This window comes from Canis lupus, chromosome 25, assembly GCF_003254725.2.
Source record: "Canis lupus dingo isolate Sandy chromosome 25, ASM325472v2, whole genome shotgun sequence".
Lineage (NCBI taxonomy): Eukaryota > Metazoa > Chordata > Mammalia > Carnivora > Canidae > Canis > Canis lupus.
In genome coordinates, this window is record NC_064267.1 from 7,441,833 (window position 1) to 7,465,144 (window position 23,312).

Here is a 23,312-nt window from a genome sequence, read left to right on the forward strand (position 1 = left end):
GAAGCAGTAAATTATTTTTCTATTTTCTAGAATATTTATCAGAATAAACTTACGATCTGATGTGTGGGAAATCCTCTTCAATTTTGCTTCCTGTGTTTTTAAAAATTTGGAGTGCAGCTTCTGCTACTTTTTCATCATCCATTTTCAGACAAGCCAGAAGAGATTCAAATGTCTCAGCAGAATGAAACGAGATGGGATGTGTAAATGAGAGTACCTTAAAAAAAAAAAAAAGAATCATAAAAATGATCTGTAAACCCTTTCCATCTTTATAATATAAATCTAAAATATTACATACTGGAAATATTCAAATCAAAGTAAATACAAAAATAATTATGCTAACAAGTACATGAGAGCACTATAAATAAAGTTCTAAACTTACTCAAATATGTAACAGATAGGTTCTAGTTAGTGTTGGAAGACCACATGATGATGAAGTCATTTCTTTCAAACGTAAATTACATGTAAAAATAATGTTACCCAAAATTAATTTAATTTGGTTAATGTTTGGGTTTTTTTGGGAGGAGGATGAGAATAGGAGAAAAGCAACAAGAAGACAGAATTTAACAAATTAGCTCTATTCTCCTAAATAAAGATCATTAGAAGAGACTAGCTAATAACATTTTTTAAAAAGTTATCTAGAGGAGAGGGTAAAACAACAGATCAAAAAGCTACCATAATGTTACAATTATCAAATCAACCTGGTACTAACATCAGAAGAAACAAAACAGAGAAAGTAAAGCTTTTTAGTCCTAGCACATATAAGAATTTAGACTATATAGAGTATAATAGATTATAAGGAAGAAACAGAAAATGAAAATGGATGGCATTTTTAATAAACACTCCTGATAAAAATATGTAGCTATTTAGAGAAAATCCAATTAGATCCTCCTATATATATCCTCCCACAGTATATACTTTCAAAATACATTTCAGATGGGTTATATTTCAGTTAAAACACAAAAACAAAAATCTTCTGAACAAGACAGTATTTTTAAGCTTAAAATAAACAACTAGAATCAAACATCCAATGTAAAGACAAGTAAGCATAGAAAAATACATTAAGCATAATGCCGTATTTGTAAGATTCAAAAATAAAGTGATGTTATTTAGAAATACATAGATAGACACAGATGATAAAACTAAAAGGACAGTAAGAGGATAAATAAACTCCAAATTCAGAACAATTATACCTAGGGGATGTGAATCAAGGAAAAAACTACTCAGGGAACTTCACAGTATTGTTAATACTCTTGAGTTAGCATCCTATTTACTTTTCACTGTATTCCCTTACTATATTCTATAACTTCTATATAACAGAATACACTTTATTTTTGATATATCAAGTATGTCTTATAAAAAAGCAAAGAAAATAAACTTACTTAAACTCAGTTAAAAAGTACAGAAAAAAGACAAAAAATTGAGATGTCATTAGAAAATGAACACAGAATAAAAATAATGAGTTCACCAAAGGGAAAATGCTAAAGATTAACATATGGAATTTATACCTCACTGCAGTAATTATAAAAATTAAAACATTATTCTTACTTATCAGGTTAGAGATTACAAATCTCTTTAAAATTTACAATACTCCATATTTGTGAAGATAGGATAGGCACCTTCACTCACTACTGACAGAATTATATACCGGTATAATTTTTCTGTAAAGGAATTTGACTAAATATCCAAAAATTTTGAAAATGATCATCCTCTTTACATTCCAGTATTTTTTTAAAAAGACATTACCATTAGCAAGAGATCTTAGATACACTTATTGTTGTAGTGATTACACGAACAAAATTAGAAAAATCTAACTATCCAGGGAAATAGAACACCAAGGTATCACAAAAGTAGACTAATCACCATTTCAAAAAGTAATGTTTTTTATTTTTTTACTATGAGTCAGAAACTTATGTGCTAGGAAACTTATGTACATGTGCTAGGAAACTTATGTACATGACTTAATTTAGTCCTCTGTTAGATAAGTGCTATTATCTCCATTACAGATGAGGAAGTGGAAGCAATAAACTTGCCCCAAAACATCAATCAGATCTATTTTCTGACACTTTTAAACATACGGTCTTAAAAAACACTAATAAAAATGCTTATAATTTAATAAGGGAAAATAGTCAAGATACAAAATTGTATATATTTAGTCTGATCTCAACTATGTAAAGTGTGATTTTTTTTTTCAAAATTAGAGGATAACAAAATAGACTTATGAATATTTTTTTTAATTTGTATTTTATACTTTCTAAGTTGTCAACAATTAACTGATATTTTTGTAATAAGTAAAAGGCGAATAGTATATTTTAGCTAACAAAATAAAAGATAAAACGGAGTTTTAGGAAGAATTTGGCTCCATGTTTGGTAGGGCTAACACCTTCTTTGCTCACTAATAAAAACTTCAAATTATAATCTGCTATTTTAATATAATAATACTAGGCCCTATTATACGCTTTAAATCTGAAAATATTTAGCTTATGTGTTAGAAGAAATGTACATTTTCTTTTTTTAAGATTTTATTTAAGAGAGAGAGCACAAGAGTGAGCACAACCAGGCAGAAGGGGCAGAGAGAGAGAGAAGAGCGATCTCCCCACTGAGCAGAGAGCCCAACTCGGGGATCAATCATGCTTAACCAACTGAGCCACCCAGGAGCCCCAGCAATGTCCATTTTCTACGTTACCTAAAATGATTGAGAAAATTTTACTTTAGGTTCTATAATTTAAGAAGCAAATCTCAAGAATAAAAAAATATATACTATATATGTTAAATAGTTATCTCATTAGGCACTTAATTTCACCACAAGCATATTTACCTTAAGCAGTTCAAGACCTGCCCTGATGGCTTGATCAGTTGGAACACCCTCATCTTCATCATCTGCTGTTCCATCTATTGATTTATTCACTTGCTTAATAAGAGCACTAAAGCATGACAAAAAAAATTGTCATATTTTCAACTATTCTTTATTAGTAATGTCTAATAAAAATAATCTTTTATATTTTCTATATAGACCATATCCAAACACATAAAAATTTAACAAAGCTATTTCCCAAACATTACTGCAAAACAAGAAATTATAATAGGTATTTTAAGATACTTCTTTTCAAAAATAGTATTTTCCCTTGTCCATTCAAATGAAGTCCAAATGGTATTTGATTTGCTATTTATTAATGCTACCACTATTTTCATTCCTGAATTTTCCATGGAAAATCTATGCCCCAAAACATGAATAGATTTTTTTTAATTATCTGAAAATTAATGCTGCTCCAGTACATAGAACAAATAGTGAAATAAAGGATAAATGGCAACATCAAGCACTTTCAAAATATTTGCCAAATACTACTATGTGCCAGGCACTATTAAAAGAGGTAGAAACATACAGGCCTATTCCTGAAAGGTGTAAAAATACCTGGATAACAGACTTATAATAGAACTTCACTAGAAATTAGAATAGATCAAAAAGGAAACAAAAGACTTTGAAAGTTTCTTCTTAAACCAAGCTTATATTATTGTAAAATAAACATTTATAATACAATACCAATTATCTAAAATAATCATTCACACTTTTAGGTATCCTTTTTATAAAAAACAAGTAGCACACATTAAGGTTAGAGACATAGTATATATATTAAAATGCAGGAAAATTCAACTATTCAATGTTCCTTAAAATGTTTAGCAGCTCCATGTTTCTACAATAATTTCATGAATTCAAATGTCAGATCAAGCTAAGAATAAAATGTATCTGTCTCTCTTGCAAGTTCCTATTAAATTTATCATCCTTAGCAGCTGACATCTTTGAGAATGTTCTCTCCTTTTCTGCTCATTTTTCTTGATTAATCTATTCTCATAGCTCCAACTATCCCAAATAAAAACCTTCAACCTCAATTCTCTTGTGTTTTTAGCAGCTCCAAGGTTTTTAACTCAGATGTCCCACAGAATGAAAAATACCACATATCCAAAATTAAACTTACTATTTTCTTCCATGACAAAAAGCATGAATGAAGCTCTCAGTCTACTAAGGGAAGGCCAAAAATAAGTAAACAAATACACAGAAAATATAATCAGGGAACAACAATGACTAGAAAGAAGGCAAAGAAAAGAAGTGAAGTTCTTCAGCCAGGGTAGTCAGGAAGGGCATGTCTAAAGAGAGACAACTGAGTAACAAAAAAACAAGAGTCAGTCATATAAAAATCTGTGAGAAAAAGTATCAACCTGGAAAAACCAAAGAGAATCAACTGAAAAACTATTAAAAAAATATTAGGAGTTCAGTGAGGTGATACTAACAAAGCACACAAAAAAATCAGTAGTGCTTTTCTATATCAGCCAAAGTCACCTAAAAAAAACAGAGGGGAGAAAATCTACTCACACTGATAAGTTAAAATATATAAAGTAAGTTTTACATGTACAGAATCTGTGCATAAACTCTAAGATTATATGAAGGGGAGCATAGAGATATGAACAATTCCAGACAAGTAATGGCATTTTTCACTAAATCTCTAATTGTACCAGGGGACCACAACTTGGCGTGGCACAAGATTCAGTAGATGCATTCTATGGAGCAACTGAAAAAAAAAAAAAAAAATCTGGGAACAGCCAACTAATTTTAGGTGGGAGGGGGAAAATGAAATAACTTTCTCAACAAGATAAAAATGTTTCATTAACACCTCAAAAGACAAAGGAATCAAGTGAAAATTCAATTAGTCCAAATCATACAAGAATTTATGCTATAATATGAAAATATGAAAACATAACAAATCAATTGGGAAGGAAAGAATTTTTCAATAAATGGAGTTGATACAACTAGCTTTAAAAAAAAAAAAAGATGGATATCTACTTCTATTTTACACTAAAATGAATTCCAGACCACTTAAAGATTTAAGTGGAAAAAACAAAAATCATAAAGGAAACAGACAGATTTAATTATGTATTTATTGTAAATTACACAAATTTAAAAGGCAAACTAGGTTAATAGCTTCATTTTATAAAGCATTCTTACAATCAATAAAAGACAATTCCTCCAAACCCCTCTTAGAAGTTTTTTAAAAAGCAATTAACTAAGAAATACATGCGAAAAAAAAATGTTCAACTTTATTAGTGACACTGTTTTTAAAAAACACAGTATCACCATTTACCTATGAAATGTCAAGGACTGCAAAGGTTAATGGCCACTATCAGGAAGAATTAGGTGCACTGGACCCTCACGGCCTGCTGGTAGGAACGAAATGTGGAATCCTTCTAGAAACCTATTAGATAGTGTGGTAGTTAACCAAGAGTGCTCTGGAGCCTGACTTCTTGGGTTTCCATGCCATTCACCTCTTCCTAGCAATGGAGAGGATACTCAGCATCTGTGTAAGTCACTGTTTCTTACTGGTAAAGGGGGAATAATAGTATTTGTTTCACATGGTTAAGAAATCAATAAGTAAAACATTTAGAATCATCCCAGGCACTTTACATGGACTAACTGCTGCTACTTGTTATTGTTATATAAACTACTGACTGATAAAGACAAAGACCTGTTTTGGTCCTCAGTTTGACTATCCATACTATATTTTATTTGTGAAAACTTTCTCCATCTTAACTTTCAAAACACTACAGTAAACTGGTGTTCTTATACTCTTATAATTTTTCTATTGTTGAAAAACAAGATTCCAAGGTTCTGTCCCTGATCTTTTCATCTTTTTTCTTCTAGACAATCTCACGCTCAGGGAACAAATCAATTCTCACAGTTTCACATTAAGCTCAATTTGCCTTGATTTTTAAATTGTTTGTCATGTCCAAATAAGAAGCACATTAGCTACCTTTATTCTTTTTAAAATATTACTGTGTGCTTCATCATTTGGATCTGAGCTCTTATACTTCTGGCTTCTCATCAACTTTATTCCCCATTTCCAGTAAGATGACCCATTCTAGTAAAACCTTCCTCAAATATAATCTTCCCTTTCTATCCCACTACCAGGATCCACAGAAAACATGTAACACCTTTACAATCTATCCATTCTACTTCCCTCTTCCTGTCCATCATTAATCATCCACGGTTCTCAACAGACTAAAGAATACAGTAAAAGCTCTAAAGTTAGACCTTAAATACTTTAAAATTTGATCCCAACTACTTTTTTTTAGCATTATCTCATAACACTTTTACACCTCTCTGTACTACAGTTTAAATAGATGGCAATCATTTTCTAAATATCCTGTCCTTTCCTACCCAGTTTGCCTGGTTTATATCACTCTCATGCCTACAATATTCATTCTCCCAATCTGGAAAAACATTCTTCCTCTTAGGTCAAATACTACTCCTTTAGAGAAATCCTTTCAGCCCTCTGAATACTATTTGCATTAACTGTATGAAACTATAATATAATCTCCTGATTAAAACTCTTTATTCCATTACCAGACAGAGGGTTAAAGAAAAGCAAAAAAAGTATGCTTTGCCAATAGCTAACTACATTGTCTTAAATAGAAAAAGCATGGGATTATTTAATAAATGAGTTTCCATCTGATTGTCTTCCTTGTACTAATACAGAGGGTTCTGATTTTTGTTTTATATTTATATTTCAAACCAGAGAGCACTTTCTTCAAATGAAAACTGATGCAATAGGAATCCAAAGTGACTAACTACTGGGTATCCAAACCAGGGTCTCCCTACGCTGCAGGGGAACAAAGGCCAAAAGCTTACACCCTCCATCTTCCCAAACAAAAGAAATCCCCAAAAAGGGTTCACTGGGTACAGGATATAATTTAATTTAGAATCTAATATATCTCTAAAAGATACTGATGACCAGTAAATCAGAATGTTATAAATATATATAACATATATATATATTCAGTAAGCACTTTATTTTTTTCGACCAGTTGAAATAGTTTAGAAAATTGTTAAAAAAAAGAAAAAAAAAAAAAAGAACATTTTACATAAGGGAATATAGTCATAAAAGGAAAAGTATTTTCCAAGATGTCAAAGTCAGGTGATATCAAAGCTGAAATGATGATTGTTTTAAAAATAACATCTTAGTTTTCGAATACCTGTGAAAATGCACCATATGCTGCTTTACAATATATTCACCTAATTTTCTTCCCCTAAAGGTATAATTACAAATTGTTTGTCTTACTTACATTACACAAGCTAACTAAAAAGAGGAATTCCTAGTACACTGCTAACAGATAGAAACTAGGCTTAAATTGAAATTTTTCTCACCCAAATGAACAAGAAAAATTAAATATACACAGATATATACAGACAAGTACACATATATTTACATATACATATATGTGAACATATATAGATGAATGTGTAGCCATTATACTTATACAAAAATCTATACAGATAAGTGTCTTGTGTATATCAGGTATTTAAAAACGACTGACTGAAGCATAAGTGAATAGTAATGAAACTTTAATATTTTTATATACAAATACCTGATAGATTCAGTATCTATGTGCACAGGTGCTATCCTCTCCAAAAGAAATTTGATCATTTCCAGGAAAGGATTTGTAGGCTGCTTGGGGTTGCCCAACTTCTTAGTTATTTCACGCTGTAAGGCAGATTTTTAAAAAATATTACAAAAATATGTTTAAAAAGTTATATCACATTAAAATGTTAAGAATCTAAAATAATTAAAACCATGTAATACTGGTATTGGCATAAACAAATCAGTAAGTCCAAAAAGCAAACTAAATTAAAATTTTGCATATGAGAAAGGTAACGTTTCAACCAATAGGAAAAAAGATAGATTCTTCAATATATTGTACTGAAATAACTAAACAAACATCTTGTTTTACAGACTAAAAACAGATCCCTATACCGTACGTTATGCCAAAAACATTGCAAAAAGATAAAAGCAAATACAAAAGAATAAAACCACAGGCAACAGATTGAGAAATACTGACATTCATAAATATTTTCATTGACTTGCAATAGAATGGGGTTTTGTAAGAAGGACATAAAATGCAAAACCTCAAGAGCCTGCTGTAGACTCAGCTAGATAAAAATAAAACTATGGTATGTAAAGGACATCACAAACAAAATAAAAGGGCAAACTACAAATGACATGAAATTATTTGCAGCTTAATTAACATACATGTCTAACAAATCGATAAAGACAAATGTCATTCCAGAAGATTAAAAACACACAATTTACAACAAAAAAAGTTTTAAATGGCTAATTTGCCCAAGAAGAAAAGATGGTCAGATGACCAGCAACCCAGAATATAAATCCTACCAAAATAATTATATTTTTGTTTTGCTTCTTTCCAACAATGATAGGAGCCAATATTGAATCTATCAAGAAATAATCAAGACTGTGAAAACTTACTTGGCTATAAAGATACTACAGTGTTCTTTAAACAAAAGCTGGGAAAAAATCTGTATGTGTAACACAAATGGACTATTCAATAATTATGGTACATATATTCAATAGTAGTATGCTACAGTGCTATTAATACTATAAAAGGCTAATAAAAATAAGTAAACTACACAATGATGATCTTATCTTGAAAGATATACACCATAATATTAAAAGCAATTATCTCTAAAGGATTGTAGTTTATTGTCTTTTTTTTTGACATTTCACATAATGAATATAAACTTTACATAAATGAATATAAATTATTTTATAAAAGGGGTCAAATTTTGACATAATGAAAATTATATAAAATAACATTTTACATAATGATTATAAATTTGGCATAACAAAGATAAATTATTTTATAAAAGGGATCAAAAAAGGTTTGGGGGTTTCTCCAAATATTAGCTCTTTTTGGTTTTTTAAATAAAGAGAATGAGCTAAAGTAGGGAGGGGGGTGGTAGGGAGGGACAGAGGGAGAGGGGGAGAGAGAATCTTAAGCAGGCTCCACACGTCGCATGAAGCCCAACAAGGGGCTCAATCTCACAACCCTGAGATCATGACATGTGCCAAAAATCAAGTCAGACACATAACCAAATGAGCCACCCAGGTGCCCCAAACATGAGCTCTTTTAAATGTCTGTCCTTACCACACAACCTTCAGCCTGTTTGCAGGAACATGTTGGACTAACAAGTACTTCTAACTGTTTTCTTATTTTCTCATCATCTTCTAACACCTGTGTGAACTTCTTCATGAAATCTTGAGCCTTACCAGGATCTGGCAAATTTCCTTAAATAAATTAAAATTCAATTAAAATACCACTTTAGACAATTTCCAAAATAATAAAAGATCAACATTTTTCATTCTTTTTATTACTTTACCAATCCTAATTTACAAATTCAGTTTAATTAGAAATTGTAGAGCAACTTCAATAGTCAATTTTCACATAATTCTGCCTTCTAGAAATATGAAATAAGAGCACTGTGAAGGAACATCTTTGTAGGAAAAGACTGAACTATTTCTAAATAACACCTTATAATATTTAAGGGCACTTAATGTCAAACTGAATAATACCAGTTTATTACCGTCTGCTTGAGCTTATTGTGTACATTGTTCTCTTGTAATTCACAGCAAGAGATCAGTTAAGTTTTACCTTTAAGAAATTATTTTCCTGTATTGCATTAAATTGTTAAACTATCCAAAGAGAATTCACATACAGATGCTATCAGTCAATAACATATGCTAAGCAACATGCTTCAGGTATTACTATTGGATGTGTCATTATTGCATGAGAAAAGAGGAGTCCTCAAAGAACCAAAGATGATTTTTATACCCCTCTCCTAATATATCCATGTATCAAAACACTTCTGAAAACTAGTAATATGTTGATCTATTTTTTTTGACTACTCACAACTGTTATAGAGGACCAGACTAGGATACTTCTAATAACAGAAATTATAAATCTATAGACTATAATAAAAGTTATAGAAATTCAACTAAATCTTAAAATATGAGTGCACTAAGTACAGCTTTTCTTTTTTTTATTATTATTTATTTATGATAGTCACAGAGAGAGAGAGAGAGAGGCAGGCAGAGACACAGGCAAAGGGAGAAGCAAGCTCCATGCACCGGGAGCCCGACATGGGATTCGATCCCGGGTCTCCAGGATCGCGCCCTGAGCCAAAGGCAGGCGCCAAACCACTGTGCCACCCAGGGATCCCCTAAGTACACCTTTTCAATACAACTTTGAAACTCCACTTTAAGTCCTGGCCAAATCATTGAGGATAATAAGAACAAATTGTCCTTATTATAAATACTTGACTGCATCTTTTCGTGTGTCTATAATATAAAAAAGTCTACTGTACTGTCTTCAAATAATTTTGGAAGATGTCGCTTTATAGTCCCTTTATAATGTATAGACATCATATCAATAAGGTCTACCATTCAAGAAACAAACAGATTGGGGGGGGGGGGGATGAAATGGCGGAAGATAGGAGAGGGAAAAGGGAGGGAGGAAACAAACAAACAAAAGTTTAATTCAGCATTCTACAAACATTCTTGAACATGAAATCCTTTTTTCTAACAACATTATTAACACCTACAGGATACCAGCATCCTCAGAACAGAATTTCGGAAAACAGGGGTAAAAAAAGTAGAAAATATGTGAGATGATCTCCTTTAAGAGACAGTATCCACAGCTAAATAACAAGGAGACAGTTATTAAACAACAGCAGAAAATCACTTGCTTTAAGTCATCTGAAGAAACTGAAAACTAATTTATGTTTAATTGCCCAAAACTAAAAGATATTTTGGTCTTAAAGCCTTATTCATGCCAAACTCCTATCCCTTAGTCTAAAACTCAGTTAATTAGCTTACTGTTCTCTTCAGTAGCTAAGCATTACTTCCAACCACACCTTGGAATATTTGTTAACATCTCAGATCCATCTAAAACAGATCTCTTCACTATTTCCAAACGGAAGTCAGCAGAAGTGCTTCTCCAGGTGTTCCTGATATTCCCCCCTCTGTCCACATGCTATGCTATACAAAGTAATCTCTGGACAGGAGGAAAAGCAAATGCCCTACAAAAACGGCTACTTTTGCCCAATCTCTGTGCTGAACAGAGAGATGTGCTACATAATCCTTTTGTATTTACTGCTGAATGTAATTAAATAACATTTCATTTGAAATCACTGAAAGAAAAAAAGCAAATTGGTATTTTTTTTTCCAAAGAAGCTCTTTTGTAATTATTAGGTATACACTTTAAATTTTGGCTCAGAAAGAAATTAGCTTCAAATAGATTCATTAGAGCAAGCAACACCAAAGTACAGATTCAGTTTTCACAGTAAGCTTATGCAATAATTCGAATGAATTCCCACAAGTAAATTTATACAATATATCCTTTCTCTAGTTCTTGCTCATCCAGCACAAAAAATAAAAAGAAAAACTCTGGGTAGCAAAGTAAATGAAAATTAGAAAAAAAAAAAAAAAGTAGAAGCTGAGTTGTCTATTGAAAAAATAAAATCAATCAAAAACACTTTTACTCTTTTCCTTTATTATCAAAGCCTAAAATGAAACTCCATGAAACACATTTAAGTTATCGAAAAGAAATATTTCAATTAAACTTTAAATTTTAAATGTAATATTTGAAATGACTTACTTGTAATAACCATCACTTTTGAAAATATGGCCTTGACACTGGCATCTGTCTGTAAATCACACACACACAAAAATGCAAAATTAAAATTTCCTAACAAAAATCTTCATTATACCCTTCAGAAAATTAAATAAGCATAACCTACTAATGCCCGAGGCCCGCACCCTGACCACAACTGTCAGCTCCGCAAAGTGAATGAAAGGTGAATGCTCCACTGCTGTCATCTCTTCCCCCTCACCGTTTTGTCATCCTCCAAACAAAAAAGGAGATTGCTATACCAACTTTCTGAAATAGGGAGATATTTTGTTTCCTCCAGCAATGAAAGAACAGGGCAACCAAGTTTTAAAAAGGGACAAAATAACCTGGTTTCCAAGTTTTAAGCTTACCTCAAACAAAAAGTTGGCAAGTATGTAATTCTTATTTAAGGTGTACCTAAAATTTTTAAGCCTGAGGATTATAAGGCATAGTCATGAAGCTAATGGGCTTTCCTGGATAAAGAAAATTTAAAAAGATGCAGCTGACAGGTACAAAAGAGTTTTCCAAGAGTGCTACTTACTTGCTGTATCAACACAGTATTTTCGGGAATGAATGTGTTCACTACATTGTACCCCATGTAACAGTCTGTAAAGTCACAGGTATAAAAGATGTTCCTAAGAGTGCCACTTAGTCAAAGCATCAAGTTAGTGTTATTTCTTTAAAAAAGATGTCAATGACCAACTCTGTATAATATATTTAACTAGAAAAACACTGGAGTGAAGGCAACAAATAAACCATCCCTATTCAGGAGCCTGCTAAGACTAAGTGAGAGACAAAAAAAAAGAGTTAATTCCCAAATATTTGGAATTCAAAGAATTTGAACAGATCTGTCTAGAATCATATAATATTTCTGATTAAGAATCTGTTTATAAGACTTGTTTAATTCGAAGGGTAAAAGGTACTGCTGGGCTGTCAAGAAGCTGCTCCTCATGAAAAAGAAACAGTATCAACAAAAGTACAATACTGGAAATTATGTCACCTTCAGTGACACCAAGCAAACGAATTTAGTTAAAGTAGAAGGGCTATAATGCTGACTAATTAAGAATAAAAACTAGCCTTATCAGACTGAATAACGAAAAAGGCAAAAAAAACATATACTGATTGGTAAGTATCTAAGAGTTTTCCTAGTAAAATGGTAAGAAACATGAATACCCAAAAGTTAAACAAAGCTTTGCATTTTTTCTACCTTTAACTCTATAATGTCTACTGTAATTCTTGGTATAAAGTGAATATTGAGTAATAATAGACTATTAATTCTCCTCTCACTAAAACTCCACTTTAGGGTACCATCTTCTTCCATTTGGTTTCTTCAAAATTACATCAATAAGAATTCAACCTCAAGTCACATTAATGAGAATTCCTTCTTAACTTGGCTAACTCAGTAATTATCTTAAGATATTTTAAAGGAAAATCCACAAAGTAGAAAACATTTTAGTTGAATTGAGACTGTATTTTGTTTTTTCACATGAGAATGAAGTCATGAGACCCTCTCAAGTCATTACCAACAGGCAACAGAAGTTCCCACTAAATAAATTTTAAAGGAACAGTGAGAGTCAAAAACCAACATTCTTTTTTCTTAGTCTCACGCATCATTCTGTTCAATATATGATCTGCATACTTAACATACTACTTAGCTATTATGAGACTTCAATAATTTTATATACATGCATATAAAAACACCTCATATTTTTAATTAACACCTTTGCACCTTTGACCAAAAGGAAGTAAATTAATACATCTCTAGACAGCAAACAGGAACACTTTATCCAGAGCTTATTAACTGAAACACACTAATAAGTGTGTTTAATTAAAACACTAACTGAACCATATATTTACTGGCTGAAGCACACTAACTTAAATGGGGTTTTCCAATTTTGCTCCTTGGCAGAGAAAATATTAAAACAACAAAATCACCAAAATTAGTTTTAAGCCATTATAAGAAAAAAAAATATTCTAGCAGATTCAATATACTCAATAATCACAAGTTAAATTATCATGCTCAATAAACAAAGAGGTTACTGTTAGCCTCCCTTTACATGAAACAATTCCTCTCTATTGATCTCTGTTCTATGAAGATGCAGTGTATGTTTTGTTTTGTGGGGTTTTTTCTTTGGGGGGGGTCCCACTAAGGATTGAAAAGAAATAAAAAAGTGTATTATTAAAGAAATAAAAAAGTGTATTATTATTTTTGTGTGTTATATATTTCCTTGGATGCAATTTAAAATGACCACACATACTGCTTTTTTGATGAATTATAACTTTTACAGGCCTATATACAACATTTCAAACAACATTCCAGGGGGAAAAACACCTAAAATCATTGATATGATTATGATACATATCATATACCAACTGGATGAATACCACCATTAACTTGTAATAATGAAAATCAAGTGGTACATTAAAATTACAGTAATATTAATTATAAGTAAAAATATAAAGATGCTTAATTAAAATTACATGATATTAAATTTTCCTAAAACCACAAGACTATACATAGATGAGTGGCAAGATGGAGTGCAATTTACTCTATTTTCTGTGCTTTTCATTGATACTGAGTTATTATTTGGGTTTTTTTAAAGCTACAAGACAACTTTAATTCTGAGTACAAAGAAGTATATTCTCTTTCCTATTGGGTATTATCTTTTACTGATATAGTGAAGTTAAACTTTATATTTTTCTATGCAGTAAGTTTCTTAAAATTTTCCTTGTTCTAAATTAGAGACCATAGCTTCTCACGTAGAACAATTCCACACAGAAATAGTTGTTCAGCTACACTGTAGCAATGGTAAAGAGTAACTAAAACGTATACGTTTTTACAAAACTTCATCAAAGGAAAACTTCCATTAAATTTTACTTACTTTGGGTTGCTTAATTAAGTCAAGCAAATCCTTCACTTGATGTCGGAGCAGATTTTGACATTTCCACATTTCATTCAATGCTCTGCCAAACACAAACATATAAATTCAAATAACAAAACAGAATACAAATCCTTCCAGAATATTCCACCTATATTGTTTTTCTTTTAAGTTCAAATTAACAAAGGAGAGGACAGAGATGAGGTAAAACTTCACAGAAGGAAGCAAGTGATGATGTATGGAGAGAAAGGGAAGAGACAAGTATAAGAGGTATGCACATATGAAGGGATATCTGTATCAAAAAAAAAAGCTGTTTTGTGTTTTGTATAAAAATAGGGAAGAATTATCATTAACTGCAACATGTGTGTAAGCTAGGGGATAGGAATTACCTACAGAGATTGTATACTTGAGAAATAAAGGAATATTTGATGGGGTAAGGACCTACAGTAGACAGGATGAAAAGGAATCAAAGCCACAAACAGAAGAGTTAGTGCTCAGAGAATAGAGGATACTTTTTCCTAAAACAAATATTTATAATGTAATTTTATATTATATATATTACATGTTTGTTATATAAAATGCATATTTATATACTTACAGATAAATATATAGTCATTATAAGATTAAAATATGTATAAATCAAACTAATGTAAGTTAAATATAACAATCTCTCGTTTTATTTAATCTTCAAATTCTTGCTATTTAAAGGTAGAATTTGTGTTTAGATTTTTTTTTTTTTTTTTTTTAAGATTTCATGACCCTGGGACGCCTGGGTGGCTCAGCAGTTGGGCAGCTGCCTTCAGCTCAGGTCATGATCCCAGAATCCAGGATGGAGTCCTGCATCAGGCTCCTGTGAAGAACCTGCTTCTTACTTTGCCTATGTCTCTGCCTCTCTCTCTCTTATTCTCATGAATAAATAAATCTTAAAAAAAAAAAAAATTCATGATCCTGATATCGTGACCTGAGTCAAAACCAAGAGTAGAAAGCCCAACTAACTGAGCCATCCAGGTGCCCCTATGTGTTTAGATTTTTAAGGACTCACTGAGGTCTACAGTCTGAAGTATAGATATCACATAGTTAACTAAATAACACATATTATATAAATTATATATATTATACAAATTAAGTAAAACATTACATGTAATATTTAACTATAACATATTCTATATGTTCCATATATTATATATAAACATATATATACAATCTAAGTTAGACATTTACATGCTATATATATTGGGTTATACAAATATGTGTATTTACATATTATATATGTGATTTTTATATGGCAAAATTTTTTATGTCCTCTTAATACTCTTAAATACTTTTTGTTTTCTAACAGAAATTTAAATCTAAAAAGATTATATACATACTCAAGAAAAAATACATAAATCATGAGAACAGTTAATGTTACTGAAATATTAAGTTACAGAATTCAAAATCATACATATTTTAGTATTTCAGAAGGAAATTTTGCAAACCCAAATACTTTTCATTATTGTTTTCAATTACCTACACTTTGAACCTCCACTATCACACATATGAAGCACTGCCATAAAACAGTAATAGAGTACACAAAAGCATATAAAACCACCTTTTTTTTGATAGAGAATTCATTGTTAAAATTTTTCCTCCTTAATACTGTATTTTAAGAATACCTTTGGATATTTTTATGGAAATAAAATAGTTTAAATTTGGACACTTAAATTCCTTTATAGTGGTCATCTCAAAATGGTACTAGCAAAGCAAAAGCATTTTATCTTAGAAGTTAAATTTAAAAATAATTATACTGTTTTCAAGTTATTAAATTTCCATTAAAAATTTAATTGGTACACTTTAAGAATGTAGACATTAAAAGAAAAATGATCAGAGAGAGGACTGTAAAAATCTAATAGCTAAGTAAGAGTTATGTAATTAAAATAATTTTCAAAGAAACAGAGTAAGTAGTCATCTGTGAAATTACTCCTGAACTCCAAAGTCAATGAATTGTCTCTTGCTTCCTAACACTTCATCATTAATTACAACTCTGACAGACCTGGATTTTGAAACTTGCCTTCACTTCAAAATAAAGCAGAAATTATTATACTTCTAACAGCTATTTATTAGTTTAAAGATAAATCTCAAGCAATTCTAAAGCTCATTATAAACTCTTATGGCTATAGTGTAAGTCAAAAAGTGACCAACACTAAGATTTTGTATTATATTTTTTAGGGAAACCATCTTCAAGTCCTTTAATAAAATTATCTTAAGCATCAAAGACAATTTGTCCTTGTGTTTGTCTTCCTAAATAGTCCTTTAAAAAGAAAAAAAAAATAGTAGAAATAATATCACCACAACAGGAAGACAAATACAATTTGGTATGAGCCGAAACTCCAGTTCTCTGTCACTAAAATAAATGTAAAAAATTTGGTGAGAGCACAGATACTCTAGTTGCTATCTGTCTACTCTTCTCACTAATTCAAAGAAAAAAAGTTACCCTTGGGTAGCATCAGAAACCCATACAAAAAAAAATAAAATAAAATAAAAAGAAACCCATACAAAAGTTGAAAAGAACCTCTCCTCTAACATTCCACTTCCAGCTGGCAAACTACCCACCTGACTCAGCAGTACAAAAATGGTCTAGATGAGAGTCTGCCTGATGAAGGACATTATAACCAGAACACATGAAACTACCACTAACTCTTGTCACTCACTAACAGTTGTTTTAGGCAACTTGGGGGAGGTTTCAACACATACCAGGATCAGAGAGTACTCAAACCTGCCTATGTTTCATTAATCAAGATATTTAGTGGGGCACCTAGGTGGCTCAGTCCGTTAAGCTCAGTCCATTAAACTCTTGGTTTAGGTTTGGTCATGATCTCAGGGTTGTGGGATCAAGCCCTATGCGTAGGCCTCCCCAATCTGCAGGGAGTCTGCTTGAAAATTCTCTCTTGTGCATGCATGTGTGCATTTTCCTCTCTTTCAAATAAATCTAAAAAAAGATATTTAGTTAACTGAGGGGCTGAAGAAACTGTTAACACATCAAAAATTTTAAATAAAGGAAGTATTCCCCCCAAAAAATGGCCAGAGAATAAGATCTTTTAAAAAAAAAAGAAAGAAAGAAAGAAAGAAAGAAAGAAAGAAAGAAAGAAAGAAAGAAAGAAAGAAAGATCTTATCAAACAAATTCTCACCATAAACCTGCCTGCCAAGCAGCCATTTTTAAGTGTCTTTCAAACTAATTCGATATTACAAATTCAAACGGCTTCTGGACTAGAATGGTAATGTAAATAAAGAAAGTAGGTCAGATGTTATAATACAGAGTGGTGAGGACTGTGATAATATTAGAAACATTATGGAAAACATCAAGCTTACTACTATTCACAAAAATGAAAAAAAAGAGGAGACAAAATTTAAGACCCAAAAGATTCACAAAAAGTAAGATGTCTGATAATGTTTATAAAAACACAGAAAACTGCAAACCACTGGAGGGAAAACAAATGAACATAATCATATTGGAAAATATTTTGATACTAGTTTATAATGCCGACAATGTACACACTCAGCAATTCTACTCCTAGCTATGCATCAGTGATTCCAAACCTTGGTTGCCCATTAGAATCCATAGGAACTTTTCTAAAAACCCCATGCCAAAGCAACACTTCAAACAAATTAAATGAGAATCTGTGAAGGTGAGATTCAGGTTGTCAGTATTGTTTAAACCTCTCTAAGTAATTATACAGCCAAATTTGTGAACCATTCATAATCATACCTTAGAGAGACCACTGCGTGTGTACTCTAAATTGAAAACTGCTCATAGTGGCACTACTTTTGTATTAGTTAAAAAAAAAAGGGGGGTGGATACCAATTCTTTCCACTGACTCCAATTTCCAATGACAAGATAACAGGATATAATTGTGACATAATGTATTTCTATACCATAGTGAAAATGAATGACCAACAAGCTATGTATGTTATGTATGAATCTGAAGAACATAACAAAACCGGGCGGGGGAGGAGGCCACAAAAGACTATACCCACAATTACTCCACTCTCATAAAGCTCAAAAATAAGCAAAAACAAATATTATTGAGGGATAATACCTAAGATAAAACCATTTTTTACAGAATTTATTTATTTGAGAGAAAAAAACAGAGCAGGGGGAGGGGCAAAGGGAGAGGGGTACATAGACTCCACACTGAGCTCAGAACTCGACACAGGGCTCGATCCCAGGACCTGGAGATCATGACCTAAGCTGAAATCAGGAGTCAGCCACTTATCTTACTGAGCCACCATGATAAAACTATTTTTTAAAAGGAAATGAAAAATACATAATTAAGGATAATAGTTTCCTCTGTGTGGGGTACAGGAGGATGAAAAGGACAAGAGTTCACAAGATGGGTGTAGATTCACAAATATATTTATTTAATTACTATACTTTGAAACTCATGTGATTTCTTTGTATGCATTAAATATTTCATAACAATAAATGTAAAGACTTTTGGAGAAATAATTCACAAATGTAAATTTAAAGTACTAAAGTAATAAACTGTTAAGTATTAGATTTACAGTTGGTTAGTCAATTCCAAAATATTGATTAAAATTTTAAAAATCGCTTAAAATATTAAAATATTTTAAGTGTTTTAACTTAAAACAGTTAAAAATCTATTGACTCACCAACAAGTTTTGCAAAATCAACTGGTCCACAGATTGGAATTTACTTTAGACTTTTCTTTGTCATTATTTTTCAGTGTATTTCTTGCGATTAGCATTTTTACTTTTTAATTCAATCAAACATACTTGTTATTTAACTGATGAATCATATGTTATAGTTTTGTTTAAAGACTTATTTGAGAGAGAGAGAAATAGGAAAAGAGAGCATACGATCAAGTGAGAGTTGGAAGAAGGGGTGGGCAGTCGTAGGGATCCATCTCACAGCCCTGAGATCATGACTGAGCCACCAAGGCGGCCCTGATACATATAGCTTTATAACTGCTATTTAGTATTTTCCATTTACAATTATTTTTTAATTTTCTTTTCCATTTCTCATTTCTCATATTAAAGCTTTCATTAATTCTTTTTTGTTCCTATGGGTTTGGAAGTTATACATCCCAATTCTATTCTCTTAGAGCAATTCAAAATTTTAATTTGCATACTTAATTTACAGCCTAATTTTCAATCACTCTTCTCTTTATGATAGAAGAGGGTCACTCACTCTTCTATGATAAAAGAACCACAGAACATTATAGCTACCATCTTACATGCTGTTATCTGATAGGGTCTACCTAGTATTCAAAATTTTTCACAAAGGCACAGCACCAATCAATCAGAACTGCTGGCAGAAGAACAAGGGCCAGAAGGTCATTTCACTGTGCCCAGGGACAGGGGAGAGTGGGTTGGTGTAAGGAATCAAGGACTCTCAAGAGAACATACATACTGTTCCAGGAAGTAAGTGCTGGCTAAGTATCAGCCTAGATGCTAAGCTACTTTTTAATCTATACCTCCTTTCCTTGTAAAGAAATTTTGTTATTGATTTATTGCACTGATTATTTAGAGCTACAAAAGTCTGAAAATTTTGTCACTTTTTGCATTGTATTCCTTCCTTCTGGATTTAACTTCCTTTTTGCCAAAAGAAATTATTATTCTTTAGTAATTTCAAGTAGGATATATGAGTGAACTCTCCTTTTTTGCTTGAGAGTATCTTCTATTTTATTCATGAATGACGGATGAGCCGAGTCAAGAAGGCTAGATATGATTTCACATAAGCTGTTTCAAATACGACATCTCATTCATTCTGAGAAGCCATCAACTGCACTAAGAAGATGAGGATATATTCTAATTCTAGAGGTGTTAGTATATGACAATCTTATGTTTTAAAATCAACTAAATATGGTAGCAACATATTTTACTGTATGCAGTAGAAAAAGAATGAATTTTGGAACCAGGCAGAATAGAATTCAAATCCTGACTTTGTCTCTTACTAACTTGTGTGATTTTGTGCAAATTAACTGACCTCTGGGATTCAGTTTCTCATGTGAAAAACAAGAAAAATATCACTTACACGAAGGGTTGGCAAGCTTTTCTATAAAAGGCCAGATAATAAATATTTTAAGCTTTGTGGACCATACAATACAGTCTCTGTTGAAACTACTCAATTCTGCTGTTAAAGCACAAAAGCAGCCATTGATAATACATACTCTTCTGCCTGAAATACAGCAGGTAATAAGGAATTTACATTTCTCCTTCTACAACCTTTACTTCAATGTTTCTATGAAAGATATAAATAGCACATATAATTATTTCCATGGAGGGAGGAAAGTCAAAAGTCCCATTAAGCAGATGTAGGAATGAAAATTATATACAGCTCCATAGACGTCCAATTTCTGAACATTTAATCCCCAACACTTGTAACTACATTTACTGGAATGCAAAGATTCTACATTTTCTAAAACCTAGAGGAAATCAATCTCTAGGCCTCAATTTCCTAACCCTCAGTATGATTCAATTAACAATGTCTCTCCCATGTCCAAATTCCAATTCCTTAAGATACAGGCACTCACAAGTATTTTCTGAATGAAAAATGGTCATACAAATATATCTGTGCTTACCCGAAGGCCAAACTGTAACACTATGTTGATGCTATGTAGCATAAAAATATGTACCCTACTGCCCTACAGCAAATTTCAAATCGGTATCAGGTCAAAATAAAGTGGTAGGATTTTCTCAATATGTACCTTCTTAACACCTTAAGGAAAAGACAATCAAAAGGGTACATCAATACTTCTTGAAACAGTAATATGAATGTCCAGGGGAAAAAAAAAAATAAAATCCTGAAAGACTCCATGTCAAGCAGTTATATTTTCTTAATTGCTTAAAAAAATCCCTGTTAATCTCTGAATCCTTGTTAATCTACCTTCTGAAAAAAACAGCCAAGTATTTTATTGTATCTGACCATTTAAACGAAGTTTACATTATGTAAATTGTTAACATTTAAAAATATAGTTGTGTTTTATTCCCCCATAAAATCCAGTACACTGAAAAAGATGAAAGAACAAAACTGGACATTTGAAACATACTTCACAGCATTTAAATCCAGTGTGGCATACAAGTAATATAAGCACTTCATCCGTTCTGTAGTTTCCAAATTGTGAGGAACCATATATTGGGCAAAGATCCGTTCAACAAGCAACCTACAAAAACAGAGAAGGTACTGTAATTATTTTTTTAATGTATTAAATTTGTATAAAAAATTCCAAAACACACAAAAAATGCATATAAAACGAAGTTTCTGCTTTCTGAGTGGAGATGAGATTTCCAAATCAATAATTTCCTTCTGTAAGAAGGGGGGCTGAAAAAAGATTTAATTGGATGCACTGGCAACAGTCTTATATCCAGCTAAGATAACTACCTCTGCATGACCTTGAGTGTATATGAGGGACTCAATTTCCTTATCTGAATAACAAAGTGTTAAAAAAAACTATACCAGGTCCTTCCAAGTGACAAATTCCAAGTATCTCTAAGTTAAAATTATAAAGACATTTTTAAGATTCTTCTGGGTTTTTGTAGAAGCATCATGAAAAAAGACTTGGTTAGTCATAATAATAATAATGCAAATCTCCATGCAATGATGCTGTACACTCAAAAAGTCTAAAAATGTCAATTTTATAAAGATAGTAACTATGAAATTTCTTAGATAATGTTAACCTAAGACATTCATTTTCTAGTTTCTCTAACTCTTAAAATTGTAAGATTCTTAATTTTCTCATTCTGATATATAACAGGCAAGATCATTTGGATCTAACAATTTAAAACAAATTCAATCAAGTGAAATCAATTCAGACTGCAAGCAGGATTCACAGATCTATTAACTACTAAATGGTTAGGATCCATACAAGATCTAACCTTATACTGCAATAGAAAAACACAAAGACTATATTCATATAGTGTATTTCAAATAAAATTATAAACTGGCTTTTTATCCTTTAGTAGAATCTATTTATTTAAAATGTCTATAATCCAAGGTATATATTTTCATTTATTTGAAAATATTTTATTTGAAAAATAATCTCTGAAATAAAATTTAAATTTTTACACACATTTCTACTTTTAAGTACTGCTGTCTAAAAATAGTATACAAAAAGGAACATAAAAGCTGTTATCCCTCCCTAAAGTTATACATACATTACTGCTTCATTTATGGCTTTGGTGGGAAGAAAACTAGTCACTACCTTTGACTTGCAGTAAAAACTGAGAGCCTTTAAAGTAACAAAGAAAACAGTTTGCCTAAAACAACAGATCAACAATAGTTAAATACACCAAAAGCACCATATATTTACATATGGTGTCCTCTACTTACCGATCATCAATACTATTTTGGTAGTATATATGTAGCAATTTGTCTTTGATCCATGAAATCTGTTTTGCAGCATCTTTTCCAGCTGCTGATTGTAAAGCATACTTCTTATAAATTTGGGCAAGTCCCATCATGGCTTCCTTACGAACTCTCCACTTAAAGTAAAAACAAAAGTGCTTTCTTATAATTTAAAAATGCTCACATTATATTTCAGGAAAGTCTGTTTTCTTGTTTTTAAGTTACTTAACACAATATATCTTCATCAATCCTCAGTTATAGGATATCAATTTATAATGACTATGAAAAAAACTCAACTATCACTTTAATAGATCTACTATGTAAGGTACAGAGACAGCAACATGAATACAGAACTTTAATGTTTTAATATCTTACACCCATCACCTTCCCCTAAAAAACAAAAGTTAATCAAAATCACATAAAGTCACTTAGAATTGGTGAGGGAAAGTATGCTACCAAATTTTAAAAGGCAAAGAATGAGTTAATTGTGACCTATCCCTTATATGTTTCTTCTAATTGATGGTGTATATTAAACATACTTCAATTAAAGATACATGACATTGGTTTTATCAAATGCTCA

The 23,312-nt window shown here is 31.4% G+C and overlaps 1 protein-coding gene across 12 annotated transcripts in view; it reads right to left on the minus strand.

The window, feature by feature from the left end:
• PDS5B (PDS5 cohesin associated factor B) overlaps positions 1-23,312 on the minus strand; it is a 180,022-nt gene that overhangs the window by 61,600 nt on the left and 95,110 nt on the right. For all 12 annotated transcript variants that reach the window (XR_004817026.2, XR_004817023.2, XR_007405849.1 and 9 more), the window contains exons 12-19: positions 22,718-22,869; positions 21,438-21,551; positions 14,391-14,472; positions 11,497-11,545; positions 8,989-9,128; positions 7,414-7,529; positions 2,816-2,921; positions 54-214 (exon numbers count right to left, since the gene is read on the minus strand). Coding sequence is in view for 9 of the 12 variants with exons in the window: in XM_025462529.3 (XP_025318314.1) it covers positions 54-214; positions 2,816-2,921; positions 7,414-7,529; positions 8,989-9,128; positions 11,497-11,545; positions 14,391-14,472; positions 21,438-21,551; positions 22,718-22,869 (920 nt within the window). In the remaining 3 variants the exon portion in view is untranslated. The remainder of the gene's footprint in view (positions 1-53; positions 215-2,815; positions 2,922-7,413; positions 7,530-8,988; positions 9,129-11,496; positions 11,546-14,390; positions 14,473-21,437; positions 21,552-22,717; positions 22,870-23,312) is intronic.